Consider the following 17,900-nt stretch of genomic DNA (forward strand, 5'->3'; position numbering starts at 1 on the left):
TGGACAAATGGCCAGGAGGGAGGGAAATGGTTAAGCAGCTCCTTCCAGTCCCTTTGTCAAAACTCACAGTTTCAGCAGAGTTCTCAGTACTCTCCAGGAGAGATCACAGCACTGTGTGTGTAACAGTAGGCCAGAGGCCTGGAGCACAAAATGGAGGATAGATGGAGTTGTCTAATGAATCTGTGGGAACACACAAGAGTGCAGGAGAACTTATTGATGCTCCTCATCCTACAGAGCCAGGAGAAATGGGAGGGGAGGGAGTTTTGTAAAGAGACGGAAGAGGGGGTAGTGATCTTACAGTTTTGCCTGAAGGCACCTCAATGCTGAAGGCTGACGCTACTGAGCGACTAAGAGGGGGAACATTCCTGCTTTATCTCCACCCAGAGAGAGCATATATCAGCGGCTGTCGCAGACTTCACCCGATAACACCAACAAGAACATCAGTCAGTACAGCATTGACCCTACCACACGATACTCAAACATCAACCTTCAAGCCATCAAGGCCTCACAGGTACCTGGCCTACTACTGGTGGAAGCTTGGGCATGGGAGGAGGAAGTAGCAGCTCCGACTCCCTGACAGTTTTCTCTGCTTCGTGTTGTTTGCCTCCACAAAGTCTTGGCCTTCTCATTTGCAACTTTTTAAAGTTGTCACCACACTGGTTCTGCACCTCTCTGAGCCATGTTCCAACAAGGACACTGGTGTACACTGAGATAGGACCTGCGGAACAGACTGCCCTGCAAGATGTTCCCATATGCTGTTCTGGCACTGATGCTGTTCTCAGCTGAGGAACAGGCCGTGGTGCATTTTCCAAGTTGAGAAGAGGAGAGTCATGCAAACTGACCAGGGAGGGATTAGGGGTTGGAAGATCAGCTGGGTTCTGCTCTGGGTCCAAGCCATGGTCAATGATAGCAAGTAATGGGGTGCACCTCCTTTCAGGTTCGCAATCTGTACATCATGGGAGAAATTGAAATGGACCAGAAGAAGGGGAGAAGTCGTGGCAGCCCAAAGATGGTCTGTGAAGGCAAGTTTGGGTGGATTCCTCCCCTGGCTACTGGTTGTATGGATCCACTTGAGAACAAGCCTCCCCCCTGCTCACCCTCACTGTTCTCTCCGTTAGATGCTGCGGCTTCTGGGTTTCTCAGAGACCATGGCCCATGCAGTCTCTTTGCTGCATGCATGTCATAGAATCAGAGTTGGACGTGACCTTGGAGGTCATCTGTCCAGTCCCCCACTGAATGCAAGACCTGCAGTGCCCAATGCAACTACAAGATTCCTGACAAATATCTGTCCAACCTCTCCTGAAAACAGTGGAGCCTGGTGGCTCCAATGTCAGTGGGGCGCAGAATCCACTCCGGGTTTCATTCAGAACCAATCAGAACCCTAAAGGTGCAGAGCACCAGCCTCCACTGCCTTAAATTCCTCTAGTGAAGTAGAGCCCGCCACCTCCTGAGGCAGTCTGTTATTATTAGGACGTTTTTCCTAAAGTTTTGCTGAAATTTGCTTCCCTTCCATTTCCACCCATTGCTTCTCTTATACCTATACCATCCCGCCTGCTAGGCCTTCACTAGGGCCCTGCTTTGCACTCAAACGGCATGTATATGGGTGAATCTGGGTGGATACTACTACCTCTGTTATCCTGGTTGAGGGAAAGCATCCCAAGGAGTCACTCTGTTGTACTGCTTCTCTGGGTACGATGGTGTGCTCTGTGCTAAAAAAACAAACCATGATTCTTTGTTGAGGGGGGATGAATTCTGTGGCCTAGATGCATTGAGGAAATGAAGCAATTTGCTTTTATTTGTTTGATTTGCCAGTTCTACTTTTGCTAGTAATGGGCAAGGACAAGGGGTACCCTGCCAGCTTTGGACATTTGTCCAGATGTTGCTGGCATACTTTTCAAGCCTTTCTTTGCCTTTATAAAGACCAGAAGCTTGCTTTTAGGGCTGTAGAGGCTCCATATGTTGAATTCTGCATGTGCCGAACACACACACAGCTCTGCACTTACATCAAACATAAAACTGGAAGGGACTCAGAGGGCCTGGAGCAGGATGCCCGCTGTCTGCAGGATTCTGGACAGATGCTTGTTTGGCCTTGCTCCTGCTCTGTCATTTGCAGCATAGACTCTGCAGCCAGTTTTTCTTTAAAAAGGAAAAAAGAAGGAGAAAAGAAAAAAGAATCTGAGTTAACGTTAGCTACTTTCAGCTTCTCTACATTAGTGCAGAGAGGAGAAGGATACATACCAATGTAAGCGGATTGTTATTTTTATACAACATACTTTTTTTGGTGTTTTGGGGTGAATGCTACCTGAAATCGACAACTTGTTTACTATTCCCCCTTTCCACCTAAAACATGTTCTTTGATTCTAGCCCAAACCAGGATTTAAAAGCTTCTGTTTCTCTACACAGTCAGGCTAAGAATGCAGAAATGTGTCTGCCTTCTGCATAGGTACCCTCTGTTCATCCTCCAGGGCATAAACACAGATTTGTCACAATATTTTGCCTCCAAACTCTTACCTTTATGGGAAAGATCCCCTGCTATGCAGCACATTTGCCTGTCTATCCATCCATCCTATCTATTCCATCCATCCATCTAGTTTAGCAGTGTCATTTTGCTCCAGTTGTAGCATTTTGTTATCCAGCTTTCTACAAAATAACCTAAAAATGCCACAGATCTGGCTGTGTTTCTTTAACTGTTTTTCTGCCTTCTGGATCTGTGAGCATGTGTGTATATATGTCTCCATCTCTTTAGTTCTTCCTTGCCTCTTTAAATTACAGTTCTGTGTAGGCCCTTCTCTGTGTTTTTGCATATTTCCTCCTACGCTGTCATTGTTTTTTACTTCCCAGTGGCTGCCTCCTGACTGGCCTTGTCTTGCTGATGGAATAGCTTGTGGGCCCTGTGGTGGATAGGAACGAAGTTTGTGTGTGAAAGAGAGAAAGGAAGAGATAATGTTTCTTCACTGTAGTCCTGGTTCGAATTGGAGTCTTTGGATCTCTCCCTGCTGTGAAGCCATAGCTGGTTCATTTTCTCTAAGCTTTTAGGATGTATATTCAGGGGTGCAGAGCTAAGGATCAATTATATGTTAATTGTATGCTCATATACAACTAAGCCATCGGATCTGCACTGCATGCTGCTATGATCAATAATGTGCTTGCTGTGCTGGCTCCTGCATAGCATTGGAATAGGGTCAGTTGTACCAGGCTAGTCTTACATTCCACAGTTCTTTATTTAAGTAGTACGAGTTACATCTCAGTTCTTCCTACTATGTCACTGCTGTGGTTCAGGGCAATGCAGTCTTGGAGTTCCTGGAACATTGCTTCAGCTAGTTTTTTTTAGTTATTATTAAATTTATTAATCACCCATCTGGGTGGTCACCCAGCCACTCTGGGCAATGTACAACATACAATAAAACAGTTTAAAACAATAAAATTCTACAATAAAAACATTTTCTAAAATACCCTAACCCACCCCAAATGCCTGCCTGAACAACCACGTTTTTAATGCACGACGGAAGCTCATTAAAGAGGGGGCATGACGGAGTTCCCTAGGGAGGGAGTTCCACAGAGTGGGGGCCACCACAGAGAAGGCCCTCTCCCTCGTCCCCACCAGTCTAGCTGTCCTGGCTGATGGGACAGAGAGAAGGCCATCCGAGTCTGATCTTGTTAAGCGGCCTGTCTGGTGCTGCTGGAGGCGTTTAAGCTGGCTGGAGCTCCTAACTTAGCAGCATCTGGAGTGTGACAGCCTGCCCAAGGATTATCAGTAAAGTTGTGCAAACATTATCTTGTCCCCTGGTAGTGGTGTGATATTTGTTCCTGTTTCCTGAGATCCACTGGAGGAAAAATAAGGCAGGCCACATGACAAAACTCTGGAATGCTAAGAAGCCACCTGCTGTGTAGTGTAGAAATCCTGTAACTGGAGACAACTTGGGAATTAGAAATGTGGCTCTCTTGTGAGGCTCCACTTCCCACCGTGCTCTTAGCTGTTTGTGTGTTCTTTCTCTCTCCTCTCTATAATTGCCCCACCCTCCACCAGGCACCAGCAGGGCCTATGAGGAACTCCTTAGCTGGTGTCAAGCTAACACAGCAAGCTATGATGGCATCAAGGTGGAGGACTTCACACGCTCCTGGAAAAGTGGCTTGTCCCTATGTGCCCTTATACATCACTTCCGACCAGATCTTCTGTGAGTGTCCCCTGTGGGGAAGCTGAAGGGAGGGAATACGTACTAACACTGGTAAAGGAAAACTGTATAAAAGCAGTGGGGGGGGGTGCTACGTAATACTCAGTTCCCTGCTTGGAACAGCCAGAAGTCAAATCAGGGTGCTGTAGTTCAGTCACCTTTTGAGCACAAGGCTGCGGGTCCTGAGCAATTTCGCTAATAGCTGTCAACACCTTTGTTCTTCATGCATTGCTCTGCTCTTTTATAACTGCTGGCCATTATGGTATCTCATGGCAGGCTTCTTCCTAGTAAAAAGTTCACTGTGCGTTTGTAGAAAAATTATTTTAAATTTCTTAGCAGATCTACTTGTTTTCCTGTTAAGTGCATTTTCTAAATGATGAATAATTTATACACACACACACACACACACACACCAGTCTGTCTTGGCCAACATAAAGGACTGAATAGCTTTCAGCAAACTGAGTGCATTCCAAAGGGCTAAAGCAAGAACTAATTCATACATGCCTGTACATTACTTGATTTCCCAGCTGAATATGTGAATGGGCTGCGCTGAAAAGCAATTGTGTATGAGGTGATGTGCAGTGATCTGCAAATTCTGTCAGTGGAGCTTGGTCTGCGGTTGCTCATTCACACATGCAAATCACCATTTGATGCTACAGTCATCGAGTGATGACCATGTGCGTTGAATCAGTCCTAAGAAGCTCTGGGCATGTGCCATGGACCTAGTAGGCCGAGAAGATCTCCAGAACTGACTTGGTGATTTGCTCCAGTTCTGAGGAGCTCAGTAGCTATTAGCATCTGCTATTTTTAAAAAAGGAATCACAACATGGTGCTACAACCACTGTGGTCAAGGTGCAACGTTTTCTACTGTATATCGTTCCAGTTCAGAAAAGGTCCCACAGAGCTGAATGCCCACCCAGGTCTTTGTTTTGGGTGGAGATTCAGAACCACAAAAGACACCTCTGAGTCTCAGATGTCAGGGCAAAACGAGGCTGGGGGTGGAGAAACTTTGGCCTGTGGGTAGCTTTTGCCCTGCTAACACAGTGGTGCATTAAGCTACCTTGTCTCAAGCCTCTTCCCCAGAGCATACAGTGTATAATACGTTCTTCCTCCCTCACCCCAATCAGAGAGAATAAGAGGATGGTCCTGAAAGCAAAGTGTGGGCAAATGCTTCAAAACATGCAAGTGCTCATGTATATGTTGCCCCCGTGCCTTCTCTTTTGAATGTCACTCAGCTCCTGGGGGGTATTAGGTGTTCAGGGGTGAATGTCCACATTGTCAGTGACTCTACAAATGAGGGATAGTTACTTTGCAGTCTTGACTGCCAGATCTTGATAGAGTTGCTGCAGCATTTCATTTGCCCATATTTGGTGACCAAATGAGGCATAGCAAATATTCCTTTCCCTCGTCCCTAGTAAAATGGAACAGGGGCCAGGTTTTCTCAGGGGAAGGAGGGCTGTATGGTGCCCTGTTACTGGAACTAGTGCTGTGTTTCCACAAAAAAAAAAGAGGGAAAAGAAAACGTGGGATGTAATTTGTGTGATCTCCTGCTGGGGCCATAACACATGTGGCAGCCCCTTCACAGAACCATCTTGTTACGAGCTGGGAGTTGCTGTACAATCATTTTAATTTTCAAAGCAGCCATCACACCGCTCACCTTCTGTCTCAGTTCTGTGGACATATTATTTCTTTATTTAAAGTATTTCTATCCTGCACTTAAGTCAAAAATAAGCTGCCAGAATGGCTTATATGTCAATAAAAAATAAATATAGTCCCTATCCTCAGGTTTACAATATAAAAGACATGACACAAAAGGAAAAGGGGCTAGGAGGGGAGAGGGGAGAAAAATGGAAATCCATGGAACCAATTCTTAACATTATAAAGTTCTTAGAATGACCAGCTGGAATGGAAAACAGTTCAAGGTCAGGAGGAGCCCAAAGTCGCAGGTCTCAGCAAAGGTGATGCAGGCCCTGCTTCTTTCTCTTCCTCCCTCACTGCAGCCTGATGGAATGGCTGCTGCAAGGTGGTGGTTGATGGAGGGAGGAGCCTGGTTTTAAAAAAAACAAAAGGTTTCTCTATACGTGAGCTAAGTCCTGTGTGTCACCCTAGCTTGTAATTTCCACCTCTAGAGACTTCAACTCACTGGACCAGAATGACTCCATTGGGAACAACCAGCTGGCCTTAGATGTGGCTGAGCAGGAGCTAGGGATCCCTCCAGTTCTCTCCAGCACTAAAATGGCTTCTATGTCTGAGATTGAACAGCTTGACTTGATCACCTACTTGAGCCAGTTTTATGATGCCTTCAAGACCTCTCCAGGTAAGTGGAGACCCCTGAGAGAACCAGTTCTGAGCGCAGCCTGTTGACACCTAAATGCTGTATAGAGCGGACAGGCCCCTCCCTCTGCCCAAAGGGCTTACCATGCACACTAGAACAGGGGCGGGAAGCCTCTTCTAGACCTAGGGCCAAATTCAATTTTGGAGAAGCTTTTGGGGGCCGCATTACGGTGGGTGGGCCAAACCAAAGGCAGAAGGCTTGTGGCAAAAAATACCAGCATATTTTTAGCTTAAGGCTCTTACTGCCAGGGACTAAACGTTTGGAGAGGCATTTCAACCATTAAGAAGTGGGGGGAAACCATCAAACCACCAGCAGTTGTGGGAAAGTGGGTGGGACATGGGGAAGAGCTGTGGCCGTTTGGGGAACCCCAGAGAGCTGGATTGGGACCTCAGGACAGGCTCACCACTTCTGCACCAGATGGACAAGATGGGGTGGAATTAGAGTGATCAGGGGCTGACAAACAAGCTGTCTAGTCCAGCATCCTATTTCCATAGTGGCTGACCAAATGTCTGTGGGACACCCATCCACCCCAAAGCAGAACGTGAGGGCAATAGCAGCCTCACTCTGATGTTCCCCAGAAGCTCGTGTTGAGCGGCATGCTGCTTCTGATCCTGGAGGTGGCATCTAGTCATCAGGATTCGTAACCATTGATAGCCTTATCCTCCATGAATTTGTCTAATCCCCTTTTTAAGCTGTCCAAGTTGGCAGCCATCACTGGGAGTGAATTCTGTAGAGGTCAGCTTGGGGCAAGGGAGAACCAAATGGAAGTGGAGTTCCCAGGAAAAAAGCGGTTCATCCCCTGAATCTTCACTCCTTTGGAGACCTCATCAGTTGTCACCCTGTTATCACCACTGCAGTAGAAATGGAGAGATTACTATTAAGAGCTGTCATGCCCCCTTTCTATATCAAGGGCAGTGGTGGTGGTGGGTCTAATGTAGGGTGGGCAACATAGTCCCTGTGGACACCAATGCGCCTCTGGACTCCTTTCTTGGCACCCACTCAAGTGCCCTCCCCCTTTAAAAACAACAAAATATTTTCTCGCTGGCAGCTGGGATTTCTGTGAAATAGGTTTTTGTTGGTGCTGAAAACTGTGAGTTAAAGGGAGTTGTTTAGCATATTGCAGCTCAGGCCCCATTTCTGCCTTGTGCTCAATTTTTTGGGCAGGTTACTTGTCCTTGGCCATGCCTCTTATGGCAGCCATTTTGTGGTGGTGGCCAGGACAGTTTCTCAAATTGCCAAATGTGCCCACCGCCTGTAAAGGTTGCCTGTCTCTGATCTAATATATTCCTCAGGCTAGGCTCGGACCCAAGAAATGCTGTGTTCTCTCTCGCAGAACCAGAGAAGAAAACAGCAAAACCTCTGATACCACATGGCACCAAGGAAGCGATCCTCTTTCTCAGCAAGCTTCAGAAAAGTCTCTCTCTCTCACGTAAACAGAACCTGGTGAGTCTGTTTGCCCAGCAGCCATTGCTAGTCCATGACTAGACGTTCCAAGTGATGCCTTCCTTTGTAACTTATATACTAGCTAGTGGGCTTTTGGCAGCTGATTCAATCTCTTCCCAGATTATCCTAGCTCCTTTCCCCCATTAGATATTCCCATTTAGTAAGGCGCATGGGGGCTGAGTTTATTCTGGGAAGTAAGGACGCTTGGCCATCTGTCTTTACTGCTATTTCAAATACATTCCATTTGATTGTAGGAGAACTCCACAAGGGATGCAGAAGCCAAAAAGATGAAGCAAGAGGCTGGGGTAAGGTCTCTTGTCATTGCACTTAGTATTTCATTTTGTATTAGACAGGTTTTGGACAGGCTCGGTTCTCTTTCTCTTGGGCATTGAGTCTCTAAAGCAGGACTGGCAAACCTGTGGCCCTGCGGATGGTGTTGGACTCCAACACCCATCATTTATTTTATTTATTTAAAATATTTCTTGGCCACCTTTCAGGGCAGAAGCCCTCCCAAGGCAGCTTACAGCAATAAAAATAGTTAAAATATTAAAAGTGATAAAAACAATAATAACAACAATAAAAGCCAACAATGAAACCAGCAACAATGTTAACAGCAGTAACAGAAACAATAGCAGTCATATATCAAGAGAAGGCTAAGGCAAAATAATAGTTTTCAAGGCCTTCTTAAAAGTCTGCAATGACGGAGGATGGTGGACCTCTGATGGCAGCTTGTTCCAAAGGTGCGGGGCCACTGCAGAGAAGGCCCTCTCACATGTGATCACCCACCTGACTGCTCTCAGGGGTGAGCAAATGAGAAGGGCCTGTCTTTCTGATCTTACGGTGCAGGCAGGCTGATATGGGTGAAGATGGCCCTTCATCCCTGACCATTGGCCACATTGGCTAGGGCTGATGGGAGTTGGAGTCCAGCAACAGCTGAAGGATGACAGGTTCTCCACTCCTGTTCTAGAGAGATATAATAGGCTGAATCAGCATCCCTTTTGACTGACTTAAGGCCGCTTCATATGTGACGATTCCCACATGCAAGGCACAATTAAGCACCTACATGCAGTTTCTCACTGCATACTGGGAAAAAATGACCAACTGCAGCTTCCCAGTGTATATATGTAACAGTGTGTAGCATCACCATCACACAATGACCCAGTTCGCGTTTCAGAGCCGGCCCATTGTGGGTTATTTAAACAACCCTCACTTAACCCACAATTTGCAGTAGGAGTTAAGAGAGGGTTGTTTCATCCTCAACCCATGGTGACCAGCTTTGGACAACATGGTGTGATCAGGCATTGAGCAATCAAAGTGGGGGGCCACACACACCTGGCATACGCCTCAGCTCATCGTGGGTTAAATAACCCATGATGAGCTGGCCATGTCGTGCGAACTAGCCCTATGATTGATTTTTTTTTTTAGTGCATTTATATCCCACCTTTCTTCCATCATGGAACTCAAGGTGGCCACATGTGGTTCCCAGGTGGTCTCCCCTCCAAGCACTGGCCAGACCCAGACCTGCTTAGCTTCAGCAAGGTGGCTGCCTCATGTGCCTTCAGACTATGCCATGGGATCAGGGCATAGGAAAATGTGGGTTTCCTGTGAATTCTGACATGGAAATGTCTTTGATGTAGGAATCTCTGTGTGTGTGATGGCCCTTAGACTAAGCAACTGGGAATGGATCTTTGTTGCCATTGAAAAGCAGAACAATAAGTGAAAACATCCATTTGTGACTCAGTGTTGGAACAAGTATTTCTAGCAGTTACATTTATGGGAAATCCCTAAACCTCATTATTTGAGTCATTACTATCAGCTATATAGGGCATTTTTTCACCTTTTAAGACCAGACTGGAAATCCAGTGCTCACCATTTCTTGACTGCAACTGCTGTATGACTAATAACTTCAAGCTTGCAGTTCAAATGCTAATCCTGAGGGTCAAATCCCACCTGCGAAAATTGGAATTAAAATGTCATTTGAGAAATCTCCCCACCACCTCATTTTCAATTTAAACTTTACCAGGGCCAATAAGAAGCTTGATTTCAAATGTTCAAATCAACGGAGGCCTGTTAATTTCCTTTCCCTCTGCAAAGCCACAGCAATCTGGCTGGAGGGGAGCGCTGGTGGCTGAAACAGGCAGATGTACAGAGAACAGATGTTAAAAGGTTGGATGCTGCCCAGGAAGCCTGACCACTTGCACACTCTCAGGGGGGTGCTATCGTTCCTCCAGAGTGCAAGATGCAAGGCAGCTAGTTCTCTTGCCTATCATGAGCCTGGCTGAACCAGCTGTCAGGCCAGGTCTAAGAGGAAGAAGACAGTTGTAACAATGAATTAAGATGTTACTGCACTCCACTGGTGCAATTACATTCTGGCAGGGAGTCTGGCAGCTTTCTCCTCTTGAGGCCCAAACACTCCCTTCCCCTTGTCTGTCAGAAAGGAACAGACAAGGGGAAGGGAGTGTTTCAGCTATTGTCTAACTGGGGTTGCCCTCTCAAAGGGCTTTGCTGCCATGTTTTGGAGCAGGGGTGCAGAACCTGGGCCCAGGGCCCCAATCTGGCCCTCCTTTGGTTGCAATCCAGCCCCTGGGTTTCCAGTCCAGGGGGCCAAGCCCTCTTTCCCCTGACTACTGCCATTTTGGTGGTTTCCCAGCTTTTGTGCAATCCCCCCCCCATTCTAAAAGGCTGAAATGCCTTTCAGTTGTGCATTTTTGCATGTGCAAATGCGAATTTGCACAAATCTGGAAACTGGAAACGAGTCCAATTCTGTTGATGAGCAGACGATGGAACAAAAGGCACCCGACAATCCATGAAACACAGAGGGAACGGATTTTACACAATCCGTACATCTGTAGAGCATAGCTACCATCATAACTGGTAGCCACTGATAGCCTTCTTCTCTATGAATTTGTCGAATGCTCATTTAAAGCTGGCTATGTTAGTGGCCAGCGCCACATTCTGTGATAGCGAGTTCTATAGTTTAATAAAGATATCACGAAGGGGATGCTTAGTCCCATTATCACCCAGCTGACTTTCTGGCATTTGAAACTGTTAGCTGATGGAGCAGGCTTAACTTTCCCTGAATTTTTGCTGTACAGCCAGGCACAGGGGAGGAAAGCAGCTCAGCCATATTGACTGTGGCCAGAGGAATAAAGGCTGCAGGTAGGCCAAAAACAAAAAACAAAGAAGTGATTTTATAATAAGTGTAGTTCAATATTTATATCTTGCTTTTTTGTAAAAACACTCACACAAAATTACATCAAAAATAGGACAAAAATAAAAACAAAGTTAAAAGAAACAAACTGGTAGTATTAATCAAAAGTAGCAGTGAGATTATTAATAAACACCAGTACAAAACTAAAAACGACAGGATATAGCATTATAAGTTTAAAACAGCAGATCATGCCTTGAAAGCCTACTGGAATATAAGTCTTTACTGTTTATCTAAAGTCAGACAAAAAGTGGGAGCCTGGCAAAGCTCACACAGGTAGGAATTCTACAGTTTCAGCACCACCAGCAAAAAGGTCTTGTCTCTCATACCCATTCACCTCATCTTATGCCTAATCTTTGGCTATCTGTCCTGTGCAAAAGGCTGAGTAACTCAGAACCCTTTTTAAAGACATCTCCTAGCAGCAACTGGGTGGGATATATCAAAGGGCCAAAGGGAGTAGTTTTCAACAGCAACTAAATAGAAAAACATGTCTTGGACATCACAATGTGAGGCATTTTAAGACCCAAATGATCCAGCTGTCAAGTCTCATTATGAGGGCTCATTATTCCTACAATGGATTTGCCCAGACAGAACTGCTATGGAATGTCTGGATTGTTGATGGAGAACAGCCATTCTTGTGGTCTGTGACGTCTCTTCTCTGGATAACAAAACAGGGCTGCATGGGTGCAGAGGCTAGAGACCAGTACTTGGTATCACTAGCAGTCAAACAACTCATTTTATTACCTATTGCAGCCTTCCCTTTTTTAAAATCACTTTTTAACTGTGAGTTTCAACAAAACAAAACAAACAAAAACATAACAAAACCAAAAAATTTAAAATATAACAACATAAAGTCTTCAGCTTCAAATATTACAGCATTGCATCCTTCCCAAACCTGGTGCTGTCCAGATGTGTTGGACTGCAACTCCCAGCATGCCTCAGCCAGCATGGCTGGGGCATGCTGGGAGTTGTAGTCTAACACAACTGGAGAGCACCAGGTTGGAGAAGGCTGACTTATATTACAAGGACACCCTCTCTCTTACCTTTGTGTGTATTGCAATGGTGTCTGCTGTCACCTGCACCCAACACACTGCTAGACCAGAGTCTGTGACCTGGTTAACACTTGATAGCACAGATCAACAGGTGAGATTTGATCTGGGAAGGGAGCCTGCTGGAAGCATAAGATTGCTCCAGGGATGTGGCATACGAGAATCATTTGTCTTCTGACAGAACTCCCCCATCTCCCCTGTGAGGAGCAGTGATGCCTGCTATTTCTGTGGAGAGCATGTGTACATCCTGGAGCGAGTCACTGCTGAGGGGCATTTCTTTCATCGAGGCTGTTTCAAGTGTCACCACTGTAAGACGACGCTGCGGCTGGGGGACTTTGTCTTCAATGAAGAGGATGGTGAGTGGAGAGAGGTGGCTAGAACTGAGAATATGCTGTAGGCAAGCCAGGATGGCACACCCGCCGGTGCAGGCAGGGCAGTGTTCGGGTTCTCTGAAATCTGATTGGCTACCTTTTTCTGTCCTGTGTTTCCACTTCCTGTAAGCACAGTTCTATATTCCTCCCTCCCACCCCCAGCCCCCTTTATTCCCCTTGAGTAGCCTAGATATGCCCTGGCAATGGCATTTGTTGGTGGGACAAATGGATGCTGGCAACCAATCTTGACCTGATTGCAGCCATCTTGTACACTTAGGCAATTTCTACTGCATGCTGCACTGTTCAGCCTCCTTGGATACAACTGCATCTGTCAAAGCAGCCCGTAAGGTAAGTAGGATTGCAGTCTTTTTGACATGGGAGATGCTTAGTGCTGATGGCAAGGCCCCTCCCTAGCTTATACTTAGCTCAGGACCAGGCATTCTGTCCTGTCATATTCATGTGGATTGGGGTGACCTGGTAGACTAGTAGTCTCCAACCTGGTGGAATATTCAAAATGGCTTCCCACACGCATTGCAGCCCACTGTGGGCTCTTTGATGATGCCACTCTGGGCTGTTCAATTGTGCAAAACAAACCTTCCTTGGACTTTGAAAAGGGTTGTAGTTAAGACAGCTGAGCAAACCTAGCAGTTACAGGACAAGAAGAGAGGTGGTCTTACGGATCAGGAACTGGTTAAAGAGCAGAGAGTAGTATTAAATGGATGCTTCTCACAATGGGAGGTGGGGATGTAAACAGTGGGGTCCCCCTAGGATCTGTATTGGGACCAATGCTTTTCAACTTGTTCATAAATGTTCTGGAGTTAGAAACAAGCAGTGAGATGGCCAAATTTGCTGATGACACTAAATAATTTAGGATGGTTAAAACAAAAAAGGATTGCAAAGAGCTCCAAAATTGTGGGATGGGCATTAAAATAGCAAATGCAGTTCAATGTAAGCAAATGTAAACTGATGCACACTGGCACAAAAAAAAATTCCTAACTTCACATACACACTGATGGATCTGAACTGGCAGTGACTGACCAGGACAGGGAAAGGGTCTTGGGGTTGTGGTGGACAGCTCGATGAAAATGTCAACCCAGTGTGCAGCTGCTGCAAGAAAGGCAAATTCCATGTCAGGCATCATTAGGAAAGGAATCCAAAATTAAATCACCAATATCAGGATGCCTTTATACAAATGTATGATGCGACTCCACTTGGAATATACTGTAGCGTTCTGGTCACTGCACCTTGAAAAGGATATTGTAGACTGGAAAACATGGTAGAAAAAGGCAACCAAAATGATCAAGGGGCTGAAGCAACTCCCTTATAAGGGAAAGTTACAATGTTTGGGACTTTTACCCTAGAAAAATGGTGTGTAAGGGGGGAAGATGATGCAGCATGGCTCCTCTTATGTGCTAGTGATTGTCTTGCTTGGAAAAACTGATGGTTTTGTGTTTGGCTATCCTAGGATTCCTTCCTCTACAGGCCTTCCAACAAAGGCATTCTGGACTTGGCTACTGAGAAGAATAAGATGGGAACAGATTCAGATCAACAAAGCCCGGATGAGAAACTGTCTTTCTTCATGGATCAGCTGCCAGGAGGCGAGGCTGAAGAACTTCAGAAACTAGACGTTGAAGAATCCAGTCTATTCCCATCCAGAGAAAATGGAGGTGGTGTCACAGTGAATTCATCTCAGCGACCACATCAGCCAGCCTCTCTTGTGGGGGATGAGAAGCTGGGGAACTCTGTTCCTGAGGCTGACTTGGCTTTGCAGGTTGTGGACCAAAGTGAAGATGGGAGCAGGGCCCAATCTAAAAGAACAACATTTGACTTAAGAAATTTGACTGACAGCCAGCCCCAGGAAGAGGTACATGGAAGCCTGCTTACAGGAGTGCATGGAGCTGGTATAAATCCTGCCATTTCCAGAACGGTGCCAACTGCTCCAAGCTCCAAACTAGAACAGGAGGAGCAGGAAAACATCCAGAGGAGAAAGATTTGCCTGTCAACCCTGGAGAAGCATGAATTATCTAGACTGAGTCCAATTTCAGCCTCATTTCATTTTCCAGATATGTGGCTGGAAGAATCCAGCCTCAGCAAAGAATCAGAAGGTGACTTTATTTATTTATAGTTTTCCCTATCCAAAGATACAGGACAGATAATAAAAGCAGTTGGGGGATGACAAAGCAAAACAGAATAAAATGGCATGAGAGCTGTTAAAATGGCTTTCCCCTTTCCCTGATTTGACTCTCAGCAGCAAAGGCCAAGACCAGTTGTTGCCATATGCTCTTTATTGCATAGTTACATATTCAGATCCTGGCTTCAGCTCATATCCAGGTGGGAGGTAGTTTTGGTGAAGCAGGGTGGTTTAGACTTTGCAGCTAGAGCTGGGAAATACAAAGCATTATATGCTGCTCCTTTGCCTACTTTTACCAGCTCATGTGGGATTTCTCCATTATGCAGTCCCAGATTCTGTTATGATGGCCTTTGTGATACTGAACATTCAGCACAGGTATGGGGAACATGTGGCCTTCCAGATGTTGTTGGACTGCATCTCTCATCAACCCTATCCAGGATAGCCAGTGGTGAGGGATGATGGGAGCTGCAGGCCAACAACACCTCGACGGCTATATGTTCCCCGCACTCGATTTAGCTTTTGTCTGTTGCTGCTCAAATGGAAATATTTAGAACTTTGAGCACCTCCTTTCAAAACATCATGGCCCAGAGAAAGAAGTTGCTCTCTCTCTGTCTCTGCTCCTCTTGCATGGTAGTGTTCTTCAATGAACCCCCAGCCTTTAAAGCAGAGGTAGGCAACTTGTGGTCCTCCAGCTGTTTTGGGCTACAACTCCCATCAGCCCTACCCACCATAGCCAAAGGTAGGGATGATCAGAGTTGAAAGCTAAAACATCTGAAGAGCCACAAGTTGCCCAGCTGTGCTTTAGAGTAACCACTGGTGGTGCTGGGTCAATCTCCAATTTGTCTACTCAAACCAACTCAAGTAGTTTCCCAGACCCTATTCAGCTTTTCGTCAATAGTTAACCCTCCCATATCCCATTTTGCCCTGTCGTCTCCCTTAACCATCATCTTGTCTTGTATTAGGGCCAAATTACACATTACCCTTATTGGGTTTTTTTAATGAATTACAAGCGGAGTGGGGCGGGATGCGATTCTTATTTTGAATGCAGCGCATGGTGAGGGGAGGCATATCTCTTTACTTCCCAGTGACATTCTGACTGGAAATCACTCCCCTCATGTGGCTTGGAGCTTTAGGAAAAAAATTCCCAGTGGTGCAAATGGGAACTTCTTCCTAGAGCTCCAAGTTGCGTGAGGGGTGAGGGGAAGAACTGTTCAGTCGGAACACAATTGGAGAATAAAGAGAGAAGTCTTCCTTCACCGTGCACTGCATTCAAAGTAAGGCTCACCATACACACATCCCTACATATAATTAATTTATCAAAAAATCAAGACATTTTATGAAAAAGTGTAGGAACCCTATGGTCTGGTCAATCAGCAACTGTTAATGCTTCATAAATGAGACATGGGGGTTATAGTACCACTGTCCCTCAGCCACTGTGAAGCAGTTTTGTTGGGACTCAGATCAGCGCAGAGATGCTCATGTTACACACATTACAGCTCCCTTCCCCAACCAGCTGCCCTCCAGATGTGTTGGACTAAAACTCCCAGCATGAGAGCTTGCTGGGAGTTGTAGTCCAACACACCTGGAGGGCAGCTGGTTGGGGAAGGCTGCACTGCAGTACTAGGCCCAAATTTTGAATGGTGCAGAAGAGACTCTGCCTTCACGGCATACACAAGAAATGAATGCAGTGCGTCCTTGTGCCTGCGTCTCCATTTAATTATATCAGTGCAGGTCTCCTCTCAGATATTTATAGCTATAAAAGATGCATGCACTCCCCCAACCAGACCAGTCCTTTAGCCTAGAGAACCCGCTGTGGCACCATCTGTGTACAGCTCAATGTAAAGATAAATAAGATAGGTCTCTCTTAAAAACTTCCAGTCCTAATAACTGCTCTTCTTTCGACAGATTTTGTGGAGATTGACAGTGACAGTGAAGAGGAGGAAGAAGGGGAAGAAGCAGGGAGCCAAGAGTGTGGAGCAGGTTTTGTGAGTCTAAAGGCCTAAATCCAATTTCCGTCAGAGCAGAGCTGGGCTCAACTCACATCACTCTTTGTCACTTCACATGTTTTCTCAAGAGGGCTGTATTATCACTGCATTAACAGCAGAAAATGTTCCCATGTTATGGTGAGCCACTGCAGTTTAATTCACCTGCAGAGCTCTGAGATGTGTGCTGGGCGCCATTTTGAATATGCAAACCATGGCAGGGCACGCCATGGCTTGTCATATTGAGCAAACCCAGGCGTCGTGAGTAATTTGAAGGTTAAACAACCCTTGGATAACCCTAGAACAACCCATGAAGATGTGCCGTGGCTTGCATATTCTAAATGTTGGCCAGTGATGTGCAAACTGGCCCAAGGTTTTAAACTTAGCATTTTTTTTAACCATCTTCCATTAAGCACCCCACAGCATGTGCTCCCTCTGCACCACCACAGTTCTCTCTAAATCTGTCTCTGTTAATGCTACCTCCTTTTCTTCCTCTGTGAGCACACACTTTCTTCTTGCTCTCTGCAAAACCTTTCTTTTTCTGCTTTTCCTACTCAAAGACTCGTAGGTGGCCTTCCTTTTCTCCATCAGCCATACCTCCTTGTGTCTCCCTTTAAAAAGAAACCTTGCCTAGCACAGGTTTCTCTGCACTAGTTACCCCTCTTTTTCTTTCCCCCCTCCCTACAGGTTTCTCTGCACCCCTGTCTGTTCCCCTTATCTCACTGTATATACTCTCTCTGCCCCATCTCCTCCTCACTGCCCCATTTCTGCGACAGGACACAAAGCGTTCACTCTCTCAGCAGTTCAGTGAAGGAGCCTCCCAGGTCAGTTGCCCATGCATTGTGGCTAGCTGGAGGCGGATACCAATCCTATCATACATCCCTGAATTCACAGAGAGCAGGAACAATGTGGACAGATGTGGGATTTTGCTCTTCTCTTTTGACGGAGAGAGCAGGAACAATGTGGACAGATGTGGGATTTTGCCCTTCTCTTTTGACGGGCATTTTTATGCTTCAGCTTTCCCTCAAAGCCCTGGAAGAGGGCCCCAAAGAATGAAGTATTTTGCATTCCCCCAGGGTGCTGCAAATAGGCAGAGAACTGGCCAATAGGTCCATAGGAGCAGGGGTAAGCCTTTGTGTACTGAGATGACTCTCAGACTCCCACAAAGCCCAACAGACAACTCTTCCCATTGTGAATACTGGGAATGCC

General features: G+C 46.0%; 1 protein-coding gene across 1 annotated transcript in view; it reads left to right on the forward strand.

Annotated features, from left to right (window-relative positions):
- The window catches only part of MICAL1 (microtubule associated monooxygenase, calponin and LIM domain containing 1), a 60,388-nt gene that overhangs the window by 34,119 nt on the left and 8,369 nt on the right, over window positions 1-17,900 (forward strand). Inside the window, exons 10-19 of the mRNA XM_084852921.1 lie at window positions 385-511; window positions 938-1,022; window positions 4,028-4,175; window positions 6,302-6,489; window positions 7,841-7,950; window positions 8,205-8,255; window positions 12,389-12,563; window positions 12,856-12,926; window positions 14,044-14,683; window positions 16,615-16,694. Coding sequence (XP_084709047.1) covers window positions 385-511; window positions 938-1,022; window positions 4,028-4,175; window positions 6,302-6,489; window positions 7,841-7,950; window positions 8,205-8,255; window positions 12,389-12,563; window positions 12,856-12,926; window positions 14,044-14,683; window positions 16,615-16,694 — 1,675 coding nt within the window. The remainder of the gene's footprint in view (window positions 1-384; window positions 512-937; window positions 1,023-4,027; window positions 4,176-6,301; window positions 6,490-7,840; window positions 7,951-8,204; window positions 8,256-12,388; window positions 12,564-12,855; window positions 12,927-14,043; window positions 14,684-16,614; window positions 16,695-17,900) is intronic.

Source organism: Heloderma suspectum, chromosome 4 (assembly GCF_057233095.1).
Source record: "Heloderma suspectum isolate Gila_16-S chromosome 4, 16-S_ref, whole genome shotgun sequence".
Classification (NCBI taxonomy): Eukaryota; Metazoa; Chordata; class Lepidosauria; order Squamata; family Helodermatidae; genus Heloderma; species Heloderma suspectum.